The sequence below is a fragment of the Balaenoptera physalus genome, assembly GCF_965194825.1.
Source record: "Balaenoptera physalus genome assembly, chromosome: 15".
NCBI classification, from domain to species: domain Eukaryota; kingdom Metazoa; phylum Chordata; class Mammalia; order Artiodactyla; family Balaenopteridae; genus Balaenoptera; species Balaenoptera physalus.
In genome coordinates, this window is record NC_138894.1 from 13,893,431 (window position 1) to 13,913,086 (window position 19,656).

General features: G+C 43.2%; 3 protein-coding genes and 1 long non-coding RNA gene across 6 annotated transcripts in view; 3 read left to right on the forward strand and 1 right to left on the reverse strand.

Moving 5' to 3' along the window:
• Positions 1–4,199, forward strand: part of TMEM87B (transmembrane protein 87B) — a 51,111-nt gene extending 46,912 nt beyond the window's left edge. For all 3 annotated transcript variants that reach the window (XM_082426835.1, XM_082426833.1, XM_082426834.1), the window contains one exon: positions 963–4,199. In XM_082426835.1, the coding sequence (XP_082282961.1) occupies positions 963–1,022 (60 nt within the window). In that variant the 3' untranslated portion in view covers positions 1,023–4,199. The remainder of the gene's footprint in view (positions 1–962) is intronic.
• Positions 1–19,656, reverse strand: part of ZC3H8 (zinc finger CCCH-type containing 8) — a 201,721-nt gene that overhangs the window by 88,568 nt on the left and 93,497 nt on the right. The gene's annotated exons all lie outside the window — the stretch shown is intronic.
• On the forward strand, positions 4,538–10,239 carry LOC309643845. The gene is made up of 2 exons (XR_014254100.1): positions 4,538–9,504; positions 9,839–10,239. It is a non-coding gene; the product is annotated as an uncharacterized lncRNA (long non-coding RNA).
• FBLN7 (fibulin 7) overlaps positions 18,625–19,656 on the forward strand; it is a 61,008-nt gene continuing 59,976 nt past the window's right edge. The window contains exon 1 of the mRNA XM_082426863.1: positions 18,625–19,005. Within this exon, the coding sequence (XP_082282989.1) occupies positions 18,931–19,005 (75 nt within the window). The 5' untranslated portion in view covers positions 18,625–18,930. The remainder of the gene's footprint in view (positions 19,006–19,656) is intronic.

A 19,656-nucleotide genomic window follows, 5' to 3' on the forward strand; every position in this document is an offset into this window, starting at 1 on the left:
ATGCTTATTGGTGTAAAAAGAGGGAAGAATTATTTTATGAGGTTTTGAGTCTATGGTTTTCTAACATCTTAAGATATGAGTTTAGAAGACTTCAAGATGGCAGTTTGTCTAAATCAATCTCTTAGATTTGTAGATATTTTCCTGGGGTATTAAATAGAGTTTCTAACTGAGTTACATTTATTAAGTAGGACATTTGAATAGATGATGTGAATTTAGGAAGGTTTTTTTGGGGAAAAAAATTAGTTATAGATCATCTGGACACTGCAGGGTGGCCCAGGCCAGGAAGAAGTCTGAAGTGTAAGGTGTAAGGATTAAAGGATGGACGTGGGGTCCACCAGTTTATACAGAGAAAGAGTAGCGGGAAATGAGTGGTAGCTAAGGAGTAATTTACGTGGTGGCTGTAGAATATGAGAGAAGCTACAGCTGTGTTCACTGAAAGGTCAGGGAGAAGGCTGGCATCAGCGTGGGGATTTGGCCATAGCGGGATGGGAAGTTTTGAGCCTGCCGTATATATGCACCTTGCTACAAAACCGTTGAACTCCAGGATTTATAACTCTACGGAAAGATATACCATGGAATTACTTTTAAAAGGGCATTTGTAGTATTCATTTGATAAATAATTGATTTGTAATTTCAAAAATACCTAAACTGGTAAAGTCAGGCAAATCCCTAGATGAGCTCTATGCCTAAGAAATCCATTTTAGCTCTGTCCCTGCCTCACACTGGTGATTCTGAATTAGAAATGTTAAAGTTTTCTGAACTTAACAGATAATTGATTATACTCCATTACTAGAAGTCTGGATTATATGGTTTTTATTTTCCGTATCTAATATTTCTGTGTATATCGTGGCGTGTACCCCACAAAATTGTGACTACTTCGTAGAGGCGCTATAGAGAATTGTGTTAGGACCTGGAAGGAGCATCAACATTTTGATGAATATCTTCCCTTTTTTTTTTTAAAGGAAATTATGACCAGATCTGAAATGGCAGAAAAAATGTTCTCTTCAGAAAAAATAATGTGATTGGAACCCACATAAATGAAGCCTACATAACAGTGAAGGACTTCCTCAAGACTAAAAGAGAACTTTGTTTTGATATAGTACAATAAGTTTTTATTGCATGATCTTGGAAATCCATGTACTAAAATTAAGAATTCAGATGGTGGGAGGGTTCTGCAACCCTTATTAAGCTGACTCTTGAATGCCAGTTTAATGTCCATTAAATTGCCTAGACTTGGCAATGACCTGAGAGAAGTATTATAATAAAGATAGGTGCCCAAATGCCCTTTGCTGATGGGTGGCAGGCGTGTGGATTTGGGTTCTCTTTTTTTTTCCTGGGAAATATGACAATTTAAAACAACTTTTTTACATCAACACTCCTACTGTTCTTCCAGTGACCTTTGTTTGATTCAGGTGATGTGATCCTTCTGAGGTGTGGTAAAGCAGTGTCTCCATCTCTTGGGTTTATAGTTACTAGATGCAGTAATAATTCTCTTTGATTTTCATGCTGAAGCAATTTGATAAGAAGTAAAACTTGATTAACGTTGGAACATAAGGATGTTTATATGGTTAGGTTTGCTGTGTGTGTGTGTGTGTGTGTGTGTGTGTACCTGTGTGTATGCACATCTGCACAAAGCCCTTGTGTGTAATTATCACCACGCACATCAGATCATAGCATTGGTCTTCTCTGTCTGAGCTCAGGGGAGCACAGTACATGGAGAGAGGTCACTTCCAAAGATCTGCTCTGCCACTGTCCCCTCCCTCAGGCCAGATATCTGTGTGCTGCTGCTGAATGCCTGGGGCACATGGGGTCCCCTGGCCACATGGCTCCACCAGAGCACTTCCTCCCTGGCGAGCTGAGAGGCTCATTACCAGTGAACCTTGAGGAAACTAGAACCTTCTATGTAATCCTAGCATATTTGGTTTCATAATAAAATATATATTTAACTGCATAGTACATCACTATTAATCTTGTAACTAATTTTTTAACCTTAAACCATGTTTTATACATTATTTTGTTACATTATATATGTAATGTGTAATTTGAAATTTAAAAAAAAAATTTTTTTTAATGCAGAACGTTCTAAACTTGAAAAGCAGTTGAATATAGTATGATGGAAATGGTGAATGTTTTGCTGCTCTCCTGACCAAAGATACAGCCTAGTGAACATTTAGAATAGGAATTAAAGTTAGAATCCTATATGTCTTTCTTTGAAGGAGCTCTAACCTTGTGAGTTGAGGATGACTTCAGAGTTTTTGATTAAGCATTAAAGTCTTAACCAGTACAAGCACTTAAATCATAACCTTTCACTGGTTTTTTTCATTGTGAAGCCACAAAACAAAATGATTTCTTTCAAAAGCCTGCGTTTTGAATTGGTTTCTCATTTACTCATTTCATAGGAGGTAGTAAAAAAGCTTTCTAGTAGTAATGCCTCTTGAAAGATACTTGCAAATTTATTTTCAATAGTGAATATTGACCATGCTGTACTGAGAAAGGTTTGGGACATCCTTCCCAAGAAAAGAACATCTAACAGTGTGGGTTCCCTTCCTTGTTTCCGTTTCTGCCACAATAATGGGCTCCCACCTACCATCTTTCCCAGCATTTATGTCCATTGTGGTTTTGGTGTATTTTACCCTCAGCCCAGTTGTTTCAGAGCTGGAGGTGACCAGTGCCTTCTTGTTCCGAACATTTGTATCTAATACCAGTCCCCAGATTTTGAAGCAGATTGATCCCCAACTCATAGGGCTCTAGTTGAATTTTGAAATGTAGAATCCTGGGTTTCCAGCTGCAGATGTCGTGGAGTGCGAGTGGGGAGTTGATGGTAACTGAGTAGTAATAAGGGAAAATGCTTCTCACATAACCTTGATAGTGTTTATAAAAACACTTCTGTCTGCAGCTGGCAAGAAAAATGATGCTGCCGGTGCGGCTCAGGTGCACACCGAAATGCAGACTTTTCTCCTCGTCACAGAAAGCAGTATTTTCTCCTGATAACCTCATCAGAAATGTTTTTCAAGGGGCGTATACTGGGTCTGTCACCTTCAGTGGCAGTTGTGTTTGTTGGTGACTCGTGAGCTGAATCGAGTATTCCTACTGAGGGCCTTCTTGGCCCCCTCGTGTGCGCAGGAGGGGCTCCCTGGGGCTGTAGCCGTAGTTCTGATGAAGGACCCCAGGGAGAAGTCACACTCACAGCCACCGTACAATTCGTCATCCCCGCTTCTGCACAAAGTTTCCAGAAACTGGGCATCAGGGTCTTTGAGGCTATCACATCACTTTATTCTTAGGATGCCATCAAGATGGGTTTCCCTATTAATGCGGGGATCTGAGAATAAGAGTCCAGTTTTATGTTTTCCTAGGCAACATGCTTAAGTGTTTTTATTATGCAATTCATGTTAGGTTTATGTGATGTATGAAATCTGCTTAAAAGGGAATTTTCATGATTTGAGTTAGATTAGTATCTGCTTTAGTGGAGCTTTAAGTTAGTTTATTTCAAAAAGTAAGGAAAAATAGATGAATATGTGAATTTTTTAAGCCCAAGAGATAAGATGCTCCCATACTTTTTACTTTTCCTGTAAAGAAAATAATATTTAAAATCTTTCACATATCCTGTAGAGAGTACTGACTTTCCCCCTCTACTGCAGTATATTATATTTGCACTACTGTAATGTGAAGACTGAAAGTATAAAAGACATACGTGTACATGAAAGTATAAAAGGTTGATTTTTATATCCTTTTTTCAAAAGGGATTTGAGTCTATTGCACTAGGCCATACAGGACTGGTTTATGAGACGTATTATGCTAGATTTATAAGTCCCTAGTTTTGGTACTTGTGTCTTTGTATGATCAACAGCATGCGATAAGCAATACAAAACACCATGCCTTATAAGAAAGAAGTGTAACATGTTGGTTAAAGTACTAAATTACATAGCGAATGTATATACGTGACAAAACTAGATTTAAGGAAATGTACATTTATAACACAGGAGCTCAATAAGAAACTTCTTTAGAACTAGGAAAACATGTATTTGGGAAGAAAGGGGCTTAAGAAGTTATATATTTTTATTTAAAAGGTTAAATTATTGTATAATTTGGAAGAAGCTGCTCTGAATATAGGACAAAACTATTTCAAAGATTTTTGTTTGAAAAAACAGATGTATTTTTGTGCCTTAATATTTGTTCTGACAATAAAATGCTTTCTGAAATTTTGGATGATCCATTCTTGATAGGATTTATGAGTTCTAAGATTATTTAGATCTACAGGAAGTGTAGACTCCAGTAGATGGCAGGACATAAACAGAATTCTCAAAAGACGAGGTACAGCTAATTAACAAACATGAAGCGTTCAATCTCAGTAGTGATCAAAGAAATGCAAAATAAAAGGGGAAATTTTAAAAAATCAAGTTGATATGTTTATGCTGTTAAGTGTTTGTAAAAATCCTTTTGCTTTTTAATGTCTGATGGAATGAGCACATCATTAGTGATGGTAATGTAACTGATTCAGTCTTTGTGAAAAGAAGTTCAACCTTTTCATAACCTTTGAATAATACCAGTTCATAACCTTTGAATAATACCAGTTCTGCTTACGTTTTTAAAAATGATTCAAAATATAGAATCAGGCTTCTGCACAAAAATGTTTATTATAGCATTATTTAAAGTAGAGAAAAAACAAGAAGCAAACTAAATATCAACAGTAGAATGGTTAAGTGAATTATGGTTTACCAGCTACTTTATGGAATACTCTGCAACCATTAAATTATGAAGAATATATGATAACATAGAAACGTACTTGTAAGAAATATAATACAAAGTCTCATATGTGAACTCATCTATGTAAACACAAAGTAGGGAAAGGACTGAGTGAAAACACATCACAGTGGCACTCAGGATGAATGTTCAGGTTCAGCTAGGCTGTAATTAATAATAAATAATAATTCAATCACATTTCAGTAGGTGAAGACAAAATTTATTTCTTGACCTTGTAACTGTGCTAGGATAGGTGTAGAGGTGAGCAGGGCAACCCTCCTCACACAGTCCCTCAGGGGCCCAAGGTTTATTTTCATCTTGTGGGCCCACCGCCTCCTGGGGCCTGTCATCTGCATCCAGCCAGCAGAAGGGGAGAGTTGCTCCAGCCTGGGGATTTTGCGGGGCTAGACCTAGAAGTGGTACCCGTCACCGCTTAGCCTATTCCATTAGCAAAACTCAGTCACGTGGCCACACCAAACTGCCAACTGGACTGGGAAACGATGCGAGCCGTATCCCTGCCTGCTATTCTAACTGTGAAAGGAGAGGATGGATTTTGGTGGACAATGAAGGCTTCCGCCACAGGTTATTTGGGGGCACTGGCCTAGGGGAGACTTCCAAGCCTTTCTGTGTTTTTCCAGTTTTCTAAGGTCAACATTTTGAGAAGTAAATATGTTAAAAGGGCCGTAACTAGGCTGTATGATATCAGAAACTTTAGAAACAAGTGTGTTCTCAGATCACAGCTGAGTCCGTTAATCAATAAAATCCATCTGGCCCCAAGTAGCTGGGACGTGGAGGATTTTCTTCATGGGAATTCTCCCAGCCTTGGGGGGTGGTCAGGATGGGTAGTCCCAGAGGAAAAGCAGGGTCTGTTGTCGTGACTGATGACAATTCAGGGAGTGTTGGGAGTGCTGGAGAGTGCCAGGCTTTGTCATCCATTGTGGTCTCATAGTAGACAATGAGGGAGGTATAGCCAGTTTACAGATAAGAAACTGAGGATGGTTAAATAACTTACCCAAGGTCACCCTCCTGACAAGTGACAAAACTGGACAATACCAGCTATGGCTGAGAAGCGTCCTTGAAGGGTTGTCCTCAAAGTCCTGGGGAGAAGGGAAATTTCATTTAACAAACATGTGATTGCCTGTTAGAGGATTAAGATATTGTATCTAAAGTGCCTGGTGCAGACTTCCCTGGTGGCGCAGTGGTTAAGAATCCGCCTGCCAATGCAGGGGACACAGGTTCAAGCCCTGGTCTGGGAAGATCCCACATGCCTCTGGATCAACTAAGCCCGTGCGCCACAACTACTGAGCCTGCGCTCTAGAGCCCACAAGCCACAACTACTGAGCGCACGTGCCACAACTACTGAAGCCCGTGTGCCTAGAGCCTGTGCTCCGCAACAAGAGAAGCCACCACAGTGAGAAGCCCGTGCACCGCAACGAAGAGTAGCCCGCACTCGCCACAACTAGAGAAAGCCCGTGTGCAGCAACAAATAAAGTGCCTGGTGTACAGGCCTTCCCAAGACAGCTAAGGTTAGTATAAAAAAAATGCAGCAGTTAAAAAAAAAAAAAAAACAGTGATTGTTGTAGATGCTACTGAGACTCAGTTGAAACAAACTCCATACGAAATTCAAACACATTCTAAGGTTTCTTCACGTGTATTAAAATGAAGTTACCCATGGTAGTGTATGTATGTCAATCCTAATCTCCCAATTCGTCCCACCTTCCCCTTCCCTCCCTGTGTCCACATGTCCGTTCCCTATGTCTGCCTTTCTATTCCTGCCCTGCAAATAGGTTCATCTGTACCATTTTTCTAGATTCCACATATATGTGTTAATATACGATATTTGTTTTTCTCTTTCTCGCTTACTTCACTCTGTATGACAGACTCTAGGTCCATCCACATCTCTACAAATGACCCAATTTCATTCCTTTTTATGGCTGAGTAATATTCCATTGTATATATGTACCATGCATAAAATAGCTAGCTAGCAGGAACATGCTATAAAGCACAGGAAGCTCAGCTCGGTGCTCTGTGACAACCTAGATGGGTGGGAGGGAGGTCCAAAAGGGAGGGGATATATGTATACATATAGCTGATTCACTTCATTGTACAGCAGAAACAAACACAACATTGTAAATGAATTATACTCCAATTAAAAAAAAAAAGAGAATATTTCCCAACTGACTCAGAGAGAGATGTGACTACAGGACATGAGTCAGATGCGTTATGAAAAGCCCTTGAGCCACCATGGTTGGCTTTGAAGATGGAGGAAGGGGCCATGAGCCAAGGGATGCAGGTGTCCTCAAGGAGCTGGAAAACTCAAGGAAACAGATTCTTCCCGGGGACCTCCAGAAGGAACTCAGCCCTGCTCACGCCTTGATTTTAGCTCAGGGAGACTCATATTGGACTTCTGACCTCCAGAACTGTAAGATAATAAGTTTGAATTGTTTCAGACACCAGTTTGTGATAACTTGTTACAGCAGCAATAGAAAACTGATACAGGTTCTGAGTCTCTCTGGCAGAGAAATGAGGGATGAAGGAAGCACACAGAATTTTTGGTGTTCCAAAGCACAAAGGCTCATTTCCCTCTCACCTGACCTTCAAGGGAAGGGGGCACCCCTGGGAAATATGGAAGAGTTGTGGTATTCCATGAGCAACAATGGTCTCTGCCAAAATCATGTGACACCACTTTTTGGCACGTGGTGGACATACATTAATACTGAATAAAAGAATCAGCAACTAAATTAAAAAAAAAAAATTAAGTTACCCAAGGCATGTCCTATGTCCCTTCAGTAATAGTGGATTGACAGCTAAATTCCTACTAACATAAGCTGGTATGGTACTGAATTCGGATGTAAATAATTTTGAAAACATTTCCTTTGAATCATTTGGGAAATAAGAAGAAGCTGCAGTGCAAGTTTATGTACAGGAATGCTTTTAAACACTATCCAGCAGATGGTGCCAAAGTAATGTCTCTGAAGAGGGCTAATCTCTATTTTTGGCCTCTAATTCTTGCCTTCAAAAATTTTATTCATTTACTTTTACTTACCAAATGCCAATTTAGGGATAAAATTTTGTAAAAATTTTTAAATGTACACAAAGAGTACCACCATCCTGGTTAAAAAAAAAAAAAAAAAAAAGACTTTTCAGGTAAACTTTTCAGGTCTCCCTGGTGGCGTAGTGGTTAAGAATCCGCCTGCCAATGCAGGGGACACGGGTTCGAGCCCCGGTCCGGGAAGATCCCACATGCCACAGAGCAACTAAGCCAGTGAGCCACAACTACTGAGCCTGCGCCCTAGAGCCCGTGAGCCACAACTACTGAGTCCACAAGCCTAGAGCCCGTGCTCCGCAACAAGAGAAGCCACCGCAATGAGAAGCCCGTGCTCGGCAACGAAGAGTGGCCCCAGCTCGCCGCAACTAGAGAAAAGCCCAAGCGCAGCAACGAAGACCCCATGCAGCCAAAAATAAATTAAAAAAAAAAAAAACTTTTCCTTTTGGTATATTTCCAGTCTCTCTCAGAATTAGAACTTGAAAGCTCCAAGGGGCCTCTGAGCTCATTATACAGATGAGAAAATAAGGAACCAGGAAAGCTTCCTTGGCCCCAGGTCCCTCAGGCCAGAGTGGGGCGTGTCTCCTAGATTGCTTTTCTCAACTCTGGGTCCTCAGGGTCAGAGGGAGGGAGGTGCCACAGGCAGGTTGAACTGCACATCAAAACTTGAAATATACTTTCTATGATTTGGTTATCCCTTGCTACGTCATTTTATATTACTGTGTTGTCTTTCACTCTAGCCACCAAATTCTTGTCTCTACATAAAGAGTCATAATTCTGATTCTCTGGTTCTTAATTTGATAAGTGGACATTTCCTTGAGGCATAGTAGACTCCAGAGAGTTAAAGACAGTGTCTATTTTATTTTTAATGCTACTGAACATACTGATAATAAAATATTCTATTCTAAATTTTATCTTCCTTTTTGTTTTTTCAATTTCTCTTTTATTTTTATTTTTTTGGCCGTACTGCGTGGCATGCAAGATCTTTGTTCCCTGACCAGGGATCAAACCCACGCCCCTTACAGTGGAAGCGCGGAGACTTCCACTGCACTGGACTGCCAGGGAAGTCCCCTTTCTTTTTTAAAAAAAGAAAATTAAGTGGGGAATGAACAAGCTGGCCTTTTCACTAAGAAATTGCTTTTTAAATAATGGATTTATTATTATAAAATGTATTTGTGGATTTCAAGTTCTGATAATGGAGAATTACCTTCTATTGAACCAACCTTACCCGCAGACAACAACTCTAGATAAAATTTAAATAACAGCTACTTTGAAGACATCAGAGAGAGACAGAAACAGGGAGACACTGGAAGGTACTCAACAATTGAATGGAGGGAATTGTACTGGGTGCATTTCCCATTTTTATGGCTTTTACACTCAGGGCAGGCCACAGTTTGTGCCAAGTGGAGATTAAACCCAGATATAAAACCTGAATTTTACTTGAGCTGGAAGACAGAAATTAGAAGAGCCACAACAGCTGGAAAGTGAAAGAATTACTGAAAGAGAGAACCAAAGAAAGTAAGAACCGTATTCTGTGTATAAACCTCCCAAATCACTGGCTTGCCCTCAGCTACGCATTTATGCTGGTACAGACTCCATACATCCATCTAAGGCTAAAAAAATGAAACTAAGATTTCTGCTAACGTAAGAGACAAAGTTTGGCTAGAGTCCAACCATGTAAACTGCCTGCTTAAAAACATAATGTGGGGGCTTCCCTGGTGGCGCTGTGGTTGAGGATCTGCCTGCTAATGCAGGGGACACGGGTTCGAGCCCTGGTCTGGGAAGATCCCACATGCCGCGGAGCGGCTGGGCCCGTGAGCCACAACTACTGAGCCTGCGCGTCTGGAGCCTGTGCCCCGCAATGGGAGGGGCCGCGATAGTGAAAGGCCCGCGCACCGCGATGAAGAGCGGTCCCCGCACCGCGATGAAGAGTGGCCCCCGCTTGCCGCAACTAGAGAAAGCCCTCGCATGAACCGAAGACCCAACACAGCCAAAATAAATAAATAAATTAAAAAAAAAAAAAAAAAAAAACATAATGTGGGGTGACATCAGAGAAAATGGGGACTAAGGACCTCTGAAAATTTATCATAAAAACAATGGAAATCCTCATGAAAACTTTCAGAATTAACCTTTTTAGAACTCTGGAAATTGACCTGTCTTGCAGCAACCTAGGGAACATTTATTCAAGAAAAATTCCTGAATTTCAGTAAGAACATCAAGCTTGGTGGTGTTCTAATTTGTCCTACTACCATACTCTGTTCCCCAGCTCAGCAGTAGCCTTCACAATTAAGGGTCTACATTCCCAATACTGCAGGGGGGCAGAATGGATTAAAGACCTAAGTTAAGACCTGAAACCATAAAACTCCTAGAAGAGAACACAGGCAGAACACTCTTTGGCATAAATAGTAACAATATTTTTTTTGGATCAGTCTCTGAAGGCAAAAATAAACAAATGGGGCCTAATTAAACTTAAAAGCTTTTGCACAGCAAAGGAAACCATCAACAAAACGAAAAGACAACATACTGAATGGGAGAAAATATTTGCAAATGATATGACCAATAAGGGGTTCATATCCAGAATATATAAACAGCTCATACATCTCAATACCAAAAAAAAGAAAAAAAAAAAAACCTGAGTAAAAATGGGGAGAAGACCAGAACAGACACTTTTCCAAAGAAGACATGCAGATGGCCAACAGGCACATGAAAAGATGCTCAACATCACTAATCATCAGAGAAATGCAAATCAAAACCACAATGAGATATCTTTGTCAGAATGATAACCTGTCAGAATGGCTATCATCAAAAATACCACAAATAAAAAATGCTGGTGAGGATGTGAAGAAAAGGGAACCCTAGTGCACTGTTGCTGGGAATGTAAATTGGTGCAGCCACTATGGAAAATAGTACTGAGGCTCCTCAAAAAACTAAAAATGGAACTGCCATATTATCCAGCTATTCCATTCCTGGATATATATTGGAAGAAAATGAAAACAATAATCCAAAAAGATACATGCACTCCAATGCTCACAGCAGCATTATTTACAATAGCCAAGATACGGAAGCAACCTAAGTGTCCATCAACAGATGAATGGATAAAGAAGATGTGGTACATGTATACAATGGAATACTACTCAGCCATAAAAAATGAAATTCTGCCATTTGCAACAACATGGATGGACCTAGAAGGTATTATGTTTAGTGTAATATCAAGCCAAAGAAAGAGAAATACTCTGTTATCACTCACAGGTGGAATCCAGAAAATAAAACAAATGAAAGAATATAACAAAACAAAAATGGGCTCACAGATATAGAGAACAAACAAGTGGTTATCAGTGGGGAGAGGGAAGGAGACAAGGGCAAGATAGAGGTAGGGGATTAAGAGATACAAACTCTTAATTATAAAACAAATAAGCAACAAGGATATAGTGTACACCACAGGGAAATATAGTCATTATTTTATAATAATTTAAAATGGAATATAATCTGTAAAAATAATGAATCACTGTCGTACACCTGAAACTAATATTGTAAATCAGCTATATTTCAAACTTTTTTTTAAAGGATTTTTTTTTTTTTTTGGTTGCGCTGGGTCTTAGTTGCAGCAGGCGGGCTCCTTAGTTGTGGCATGTGAACTCTTAGTTGCGGCATGTGTGTGGGATCTAGTTCCCTGACCAGGGATTGAACCTGGGCACCCTGCATTGGGACCGTGGAGTCTTATCCACTACGCTGCCAGGGATGTCCCCTATACTTCAATTTTTTAAAAAATCCAAAACCCATGAAATTTAAACAAACAATAAAGTTAACAAAGCTAAAATTTGTTCTTTGAAAAGATAAACAAAATCAATGAATGTCTACCTATACTAGCTAAAAAAAAAAAAAAAAAAAAAAAAGAGATCGATGGGCTTCCCTGGTGGCACAGTGGTTGGGAGTCCGCCTGCCAATGCAGGGGACACGGGTTCGAGCCCTGGTCCAGGAAGATCCCACATGCCGCAGAGCAACTAGGCCCGTGCGCCACAACTACTGAGCCTGCGCTCTAGAGCCCGCAAGCCACAACTACTGAGCCCACGTGCCACAACTACTGAAGCCCACGTGCCTAGAGCCTGTGCTCTGCAACAAGAGAAGCCACCGCAATGAGCAGCCCATGCACCGAAACGAGGAGTAGCCCCCGCTCGCCACAACTAGAGAAAGCCCGCATGCAGCAATGAAGACCCAACGCAGCCAAAAATAAATAAATAAAATAAATAAATTTATAAAAAAAAAAAAAAAAAGAAAAGAGAGAGAGAGAACCCTGATTACCAATATCAGGAATAAAAGAGGGGCTCTCACTACATATCCAATAGATTTTTAAAAGATAATAAGGGAATAATACCAATAATTTATGCTAATAAATTTGAAAAATTAGATAAAATGAGAAAAGTCCTTGAATATTCTAATTTACCATAATTGATATAAGATGAAATTTAAAAATCAAATTTTATAACATACAGACATGCTTCTTTATCTTTTTGAGGTAATTTTAGATTTACAGAAAAGTTGCAGAATTAGTCCAGTTCCCTTACACCTTTCATCCAGCCTCCCCCTTTGTTAACATATAACCACAGAACACTTGTCAAAGCTGTGAATGAAACCTTGATACAATACCATTAACTAAAGCACAGCATTTATGCATATTTCATCAGTTTTTCCACTAATGTCCATATTCCGTTCTAGAACCCACTCCAGGATCCCACACTGCATTTACTATGTCTTCTTAGGCACCTCTTATCTGGGGCAGTTCCTTGTCTTCCAGATCTTTCATTGCCTGATAATACCAGTTAGGTATTTTGTAGTATGTCTCTCAATTTGGGTTTATCTCACTTTTTTCTCATGATTGGATTGATGCTATGCATTTTGGGCAAGAATGTCACAGAAGTGATGCACCTTTCTCTGTGCCTCAGGTCAGAGGGTACATGATATTGATGTTGATATGCCTCATTGATCCACTGTAAATTTAAATTTTTCCCTTTCTAATATTTGTAAATATTTGGGGGTAGATACTTTGAAGCTATGCAAAACTCCTGTTTCCACTTAAATATTTACCCACTAATTTTAGCATTCATTGGTGGATCTTACCTGCAGCAATTATTACTGTAGTGTTCTAAAGGTGACTTTTCTATTTTTTACATTTTTTCTACTTTTACTGATCATAATTTTTCTGTAAGGAAGAGTTGTTGTCCCCCCCCAGCCTTTTATTTATTTAATCATTTATATATTTATATATATATCATATAAATAATAAAAAAATAAAATAAAAATAAATTTATATATATATTTATATCATTTATATCCCAATGGACTCATAGATTTGGGTTCCACTGCATGAAACAGAAATCCAGCTACCAGTGGCTTAACCAAACAGGGATTTATGTTTCTTAGCAAACAAGACATCTGGAAGTAAGAGGCCCAGGACTGGCATGTCTCAAAGAAATCATTAAGGAAGCAATCTCCCTCTGCCTTCTCTCTTTCTTTCTTTCTTCTTCTTTTTTTTAATTTATTTTATTGAAGTATACTTGATTTACAATGTTGTGTTAATTTCTGGTGTACAGCAAAGTGATTCAGTTTTATATATATATTCTTTTTTTTTTTTTTTTTTGTTGGCTGTGTTGGGTCTTCGTTGCTGTGCGCGGACTTTCTCTATTTGTGGCAAGCGGGGGCTACTCTTCATTGTGGTGCATGGGCTTCTCATTGCGGTGGCTTCTCTTGTTGCAGAGCACGGGCTCTAGGCGCGTGGGCTTCAGTAGTTGTGGCACGTGGGCTCAGTAGTTGTGGCTCATGGGCTTAGTTGCTCCGCGGCATGTGGGATCTTCCTGGCCCAGGGATTGAACCTGTATCCCCTGCACTGGCAGGCAGATTCTTATCCACTGCACCACCAGGGAAGTCCATATATATATATTCTTTTTCATTATGGTTTATCACAGGATGTTGAATATAGTTCTCTGTGCTATACAGTAGGACCTTGTTGTTTATCCTTGTTGTTTATATATTCTCTATACAATAGTTGCATCTGCTAATGGCAAACTCCCAATCCATCCCTCCCCCACCCCACCCCCCTTGGCAACCACAAGTCTGTTCTCTATGTCTATGACTGTGTTTCTGTTTTGTAAATAAGTTCATTTACGTCATGTTTTAGATTCCACATATAAGTGATACTATATGGTATTTGTCTTTCTCCTTCTGACTTACGTCACTTAGTATGATAATCTCTAGGTCCATCCATGTTGCTGCAAATAGCATTATTTTATTTTTTTATGGCTGAGTAGTATTCCATTGTATATATGTACCACATCTTCTTTATCCATTCATCTGTCGATGGACATTTAGGTTGTGTCCATGTCTTGGCTATTGAGAATACTGCTACTATGAACATATGCCTTTTCTCTTTCTAAACTTCCATCTGGTCCTCATGGTCATGGGGTGGCTGCTGCACCTCCAGGCATTGGGCCCATGCTCCAGGCAAGAGGAAGAAGGACACACACCAGTTGAGTCTGTTTCTATTTATCAAGAAAGTGGCTTTCCTGGAAGCCCCACTCACCAGACCTCACTTATATCTCATCAGTCAGAACTGGGTCACGCAGCCAAGGGAGTCTGCATTTAGGGAGTCTGAAGAGGTGGTATAGGGGTATTTTTAACTGGGTATATTACAACCTTAGACAAAAATAATATTGTATTACTAAGGGGAAAGATTGTCAGTAACCTCTTAGTGCCTCGCCCAGAGAGTGTGTGTGCACAAGCTTGATCATGTGTATATGTCACCTCATTTCCTGTTAGAGCCACAATTCTGGGGAGAAAAAATATTTTCAACTTATTGCCAATGGTCACTCCATCAGTCAAAAGCCGAGAGATGGCTTGCTCAAGTTAGTATAATTTGCAGATGATTTATTTACAGGATATGAGCAGGATGTACGAACGCCAACCAGGGGAGTGCCCTATCCCAGGGCTTCTAATGCAGGTGCTCTTCCTATCTCTGGACCCAGGAGGATGAGAGGGAGAGGGGCTGCTGGAATCCCAGGGAAAGAGAGGGATGGGGAACAGATCGCCTTGAAAGGAGCAGTGATCTTCTATCGAGGGACACAGCCAGCTTGAGTCAAGCTCAGGACCTCCCACTGAGCGCCTCCACCTGCTACACACAGCCAGAGGACAGAGCACCCAAGGGTGCTGATGCAATCCCTACAGGTTGGCATCGAGGCAGAGGGCAGGGTGGGAACGGGTGCAGAGTGCATCCGGAGGGACAAATAGAGTCATCTGGCAAAGCCATCCTGTTTTGAACAATATTACGTATGAAATTCTAGACCCAGGAATTAATTTCAACAATTCCTTGGAGGTTATTGTAATCAGGCCTAATTGTATAGGTGTAATCTCAGTTTGCAGTAAAAATGTATCCCTGAAAAATTACTCCTGAAGCTAATTTTGATATATCTGCCTTAGAAGATATCAAACATCGGCCGAGGAGAACAATGAGCAAATTCTTGTGTTTAGTTTCTAATGCAGCAGAAAGCCTGCTCCTCGGGATCGGACACACCCAAGTGTAAATTCTGTTTCTCCCGATTACTAACCTGATGTTGATCTTGGGTGATCAAGCATTCTAAGCCTCAGTTTCCCAGTCTGCAAAATGGGAATAATAATAGGACCTATTTTGCTGGGTTGTGAGGGAATAAATGAGGACATTCATGAAACGCTCAACAGAGGGCCTGGCATACAACAGGTGCTAAGGAAATGTTGGTTCCCTTCCTATGTTGTCCCCGTGTGGAGGACCATGAGTCAGTTTAGGCAACGACTCTTTAACTAAGCACCACTCTACGCTAGGCACTGTGTTAGGCACTTTATATTCATCATTTTGAAACCCCTTAATAATTCTTCAGATAAATGCTGTTTCCATACATAGTTGAGGAAACTGAGACCTGCAAAGCTTCAGAGAGTTGCAAGGTCACACTGGCAACATGTAGTGGGTAAGATCCGGCCCAAGTGTGTCTGATTTCAAGGGCTGTGTGTCCTTGGCTGCATCCATACTCTGCCCCTCCCGCAGGCACTTGGACTTCACTGTGGAACGGCATTCATGGATTTGCAGCATTTCCCCCTTTTGGCAGACGTCAACTGGTGTTTGGTCTTTAATCACGGCACAATTGAATCTGTTTTCCTACAGAATTTCATTTTATAAAATTGGAAACGGTTTTGTAGGGAGGAAAGTCTCTTCTAGCTGTCATGACATCATACAGAAGCGGACAGTCTTCAAAGTTCAACACAGGAGTGCACGATTTTGTTGGCAGGGGCTCGAGATTGAGCGTGAAAGCATCCCGTAGCCCCTCACAAAAGGGCCGTGCTCGGAGCTGGCACCTGATAAATATTTGTGTAAAGAGTAAATTGGACTAAGTCACTGCACTCCTCCTAGACCATCCTCCCCCTGATCCTACCCCGTTATCCTGGGTCAGGCTCACACGCTGGGCTTTGTTCCTGGGCCCCTTTGCAGGTGCTTAGTGGGGGTCGATAACACTTAGAATCACAGATAGAGGTGAGTGAAGGAGACAAAGAGGGAGAAGCAGCTCAGAATGAGATGACAGACAAGATTCAGCCACAGAGAAGCCCGAGAAACCCGGAAGAGAAAAAGCGACGTGTCAGTCACTGTGAGGGTCCCAGGAAACCGCTCTGGAATGGTTGATTTAGACTGGGTGCTGCTTCTGATCGGGTCTTAAACAGATTTCTACAGCATAACTTCCTCCCCCATTTTGTATTCCCACTTTACGCAGGGAATGTGAGTGTGTCAGAGAGACAGCACTGAGCCCAGGAGATGGCAACTGATTCCGCCAAAAGGCTTTAACAATATTTTCTTTAGACATCTAGACCCCCTTCATCCCCTGACATTCCAGAATAGTCTCTTGAAAACGAAATATAGAGGAAACAGAAGAAACAATATCGAGGTAGGTCCATCTTATTAAGTCAAAGGTTAGTTTTCGGAGCCCTGAATAGAGGGCACTTGGCTTATTCTCACGGTCTGTCTGCTCTTCGCAGCCTTGGCAAGTCTGGCTGTGGAGGGTGTGCCTTGATGACCACAGGTCAAGGGCAGTTGAGGACAGAGAGAGAAGGGACAGTACTGCTGGGCAGTGGGACCTTAGAAGGTTAATTCAGAGCAGATGCCAGAGCACTAGACAGAAGTCAGCCATAGGACAAGGGAAACAAATGGAAATTGTTAATAGGAAAAAAAAAATCTGTGTTGAAACTTAGAAATGCTTGAAAAGTAAAAGAAGAAGAAGAAGGGAAGAAGAAGAAAACAAACAAACAAACAAACAAAACAGGAAAAACTCTGTTCCTGTAAATAAAATTCCTGAAATCCTATGATTGCATTATTTAAGTAAAATGTGGGAGAAGGTAGCCTGTGCTGGAACCAGCCCTGCTCTGGAGACCTTTGGGTTTGCAAACCATGGGCAAGTCACTCAGCCATTCCCGGCTTCACTTTCTTCACTGGTGAAACCAGGAGTGCCTTCCAGCTTTATGAATCCATTCAGAGGGCTCAAGAGGAGAACAGGTCTTGTGCACATATGTCTGGTTCCAGCGCACAGCCGGAACACGGCTGAGAAGCCTTGGCTTTGGGGGCTGCCATGTAAACACAAGGTAGGATAAAATACAAAATAAACACAGCCACGGTGACCAGAAGGAATCCTTCCTTGGGGGTAGGGGTGGGGAGAGTGCAGACAGAGAGGGGGACGCTGGGCTTTGGCACAGACAGCAAAGGCAGAAAACCTCTATTTCCACAGGCCGCCCGGGCTCAGGTCACTGCTGCCCAGCGCCCTCCACCTGGAGGGCCATCTCCCCAGGAATGCAGATAAGAGTACCAGACCTGCTCTCCTTCCTCTGGCAGGAAGGTGGAGGGGGCAACCCAGCAGGATTTCCTGGGTAACTCCTGCCCAGGTGGCCAGGCTGCACCAGGCGCCACGCTTTCCAGGAGACCCCAACTTTCCTTTCCAAAGGAAAACAGTTCCTGCTCTGAGGCTGCAGTCTTCTGAGCTCTGTGCCTTGAACTCTGAGTGGGCTCTGCTAAGTGAAATTCGGAAAAGGAAAAATAGATTTGAGGCTTGGCCAGACTTGGTGTGCACCATGACATCTGCAGTGTTGCCTTCTGAAAACATTCTTCCAGTAAGAACTTAAATAATGTTTTCCAGGAGCTTGGGGCTGAGGCCATCTGGTTCCTCCCACAGCCCCTGGATGCAACGACTGAGACTGCTCATGTCTGCCCTTCCCAGCGGCATTTCCCACCCGACCTCAGCAAAGCATCCAGTGTTCCCATAACCCGGCCTCCAGACCAAACTGAGTTTCTCCTTCCGTTTGGGGAGTGGAGGACAGCAAATGAGGAGGGCTGTCGATTCTGAGTCACCGTGCGTGTGTGTTCTTGTACCCCGAGAGCATTGTTGAAAAAGACACTAGTCTACTCGGGTGGAGAACTGGGTCTAAGTTCATGAAGCCCATCTCCTGGCCATTCTAGTCCTGTCTTCCGAAGGCCGCGGAGGAAGATGTCCTCACGTGAGCTCTGAAGTTGGACACACCTGGGTTTGAAGCTCCACTTTCGGCTGGGTGATGTCCGCCTCAGTGTCTCCAGCCGGGAAAGGGGCGGGTCAGCAGCGGCCCGGCGCGGGGTGGGCTCCCGGGCTCCCGCACGCACGTGCGCGCCGCCTCGGCCGCCTCCCCCGCGAGGGCGCTGAGGATGCCCGCGCTCGTCCTCGGCGTCGCGCCCGGCCTCCTCGGGGAGCCGCGCGGGTTGGGCGCGCTCCCAGGCGCATTCCTAGCCGGGCAGCCCCTCCTCCTCGGCCTTGGCCAAGGGGCTGGCGCCTCCCCGCCTCGCAGCGATTGTCTCGTGCGGGCGGCTGCGGACGCTCCTGGCCGCTGCGGCTGCAGGTCGGCGCGCGGCGCACCTGGACCCGGGACTGCGCCTCCCGAGCGCGGCGGGCCCGGCTGCGCTCCGGGGCTCCCGCCTCCCTCCCTGCCCGAGCCGCTCGGGGCCGCGCGGAGCCCCGCTCCCCGCAGGGGCGGCTGCGGCATCGGCTTGGGACAACCTCGGCAGGGAAGGCAGACAAAGTTATTTCCCCTTCCCAAGCAGAAAGGTTCCGATTGGCAAGATGGTGCCCAACTGTCCCCGCGCGCTCTTCCTCCTGCTGCTTTTCCTCGCCTGCCCCGAACCGCGGGCTTCCCAGGTCAGTGTCCCTCCCGCCCCTCCGCTGTCCCGCTTGCAGGGGAGGCCACGCCAAGGCCGGAGGACCTGGGCTCGCCACATTCCACCGGAATGCTCGGCCTGGGGGCTTGGAGCGAGGCTGGAGCTGGGGTTCAGTTTTCAGAGAGAAGCGTGAGATCCCCCCCATCTGTCATCGAGTGCATCGTGGGCCGGGCGTCTGGGAGAACCCGGGATGGTCTAGCCGAGCAGTTTGTGCGAAAGCCTCGGTCCGCTGGGGGGAGGGAGAGAGAGGGCTCCGCGTGAGAACCGAGCGTTGCAGAAAGATTGCCCTGGGATTTATGAGACACTGGTCTTCCTCAGGTCTCCAGAAGAGCTCCCTGCTCACCCAGTTAGGGGTAGAGGTTGTCCCCTCCCCTCCAACTTCCAACATTTAAATTTCTAACTGAAATATCATTCTTAACACCACCAACTTTTAAATTTATTTATTTTATTTTTGGCTGCGTTGGGTCTTCGTTGCTGCGCACGGGCTTTCTCTAGTTGTGGCGAGCGGGGGCTACTCTTCGTTGCGGTGCGCGGGCTTCTCATTGCGGTGGCTTCTCTTGTTGTGGAGCACGGGCTCTAGGCGCACGGGCTTCAGTAGATGCGGCGGTGGGCTCAGTAGTTGTGGCTCACG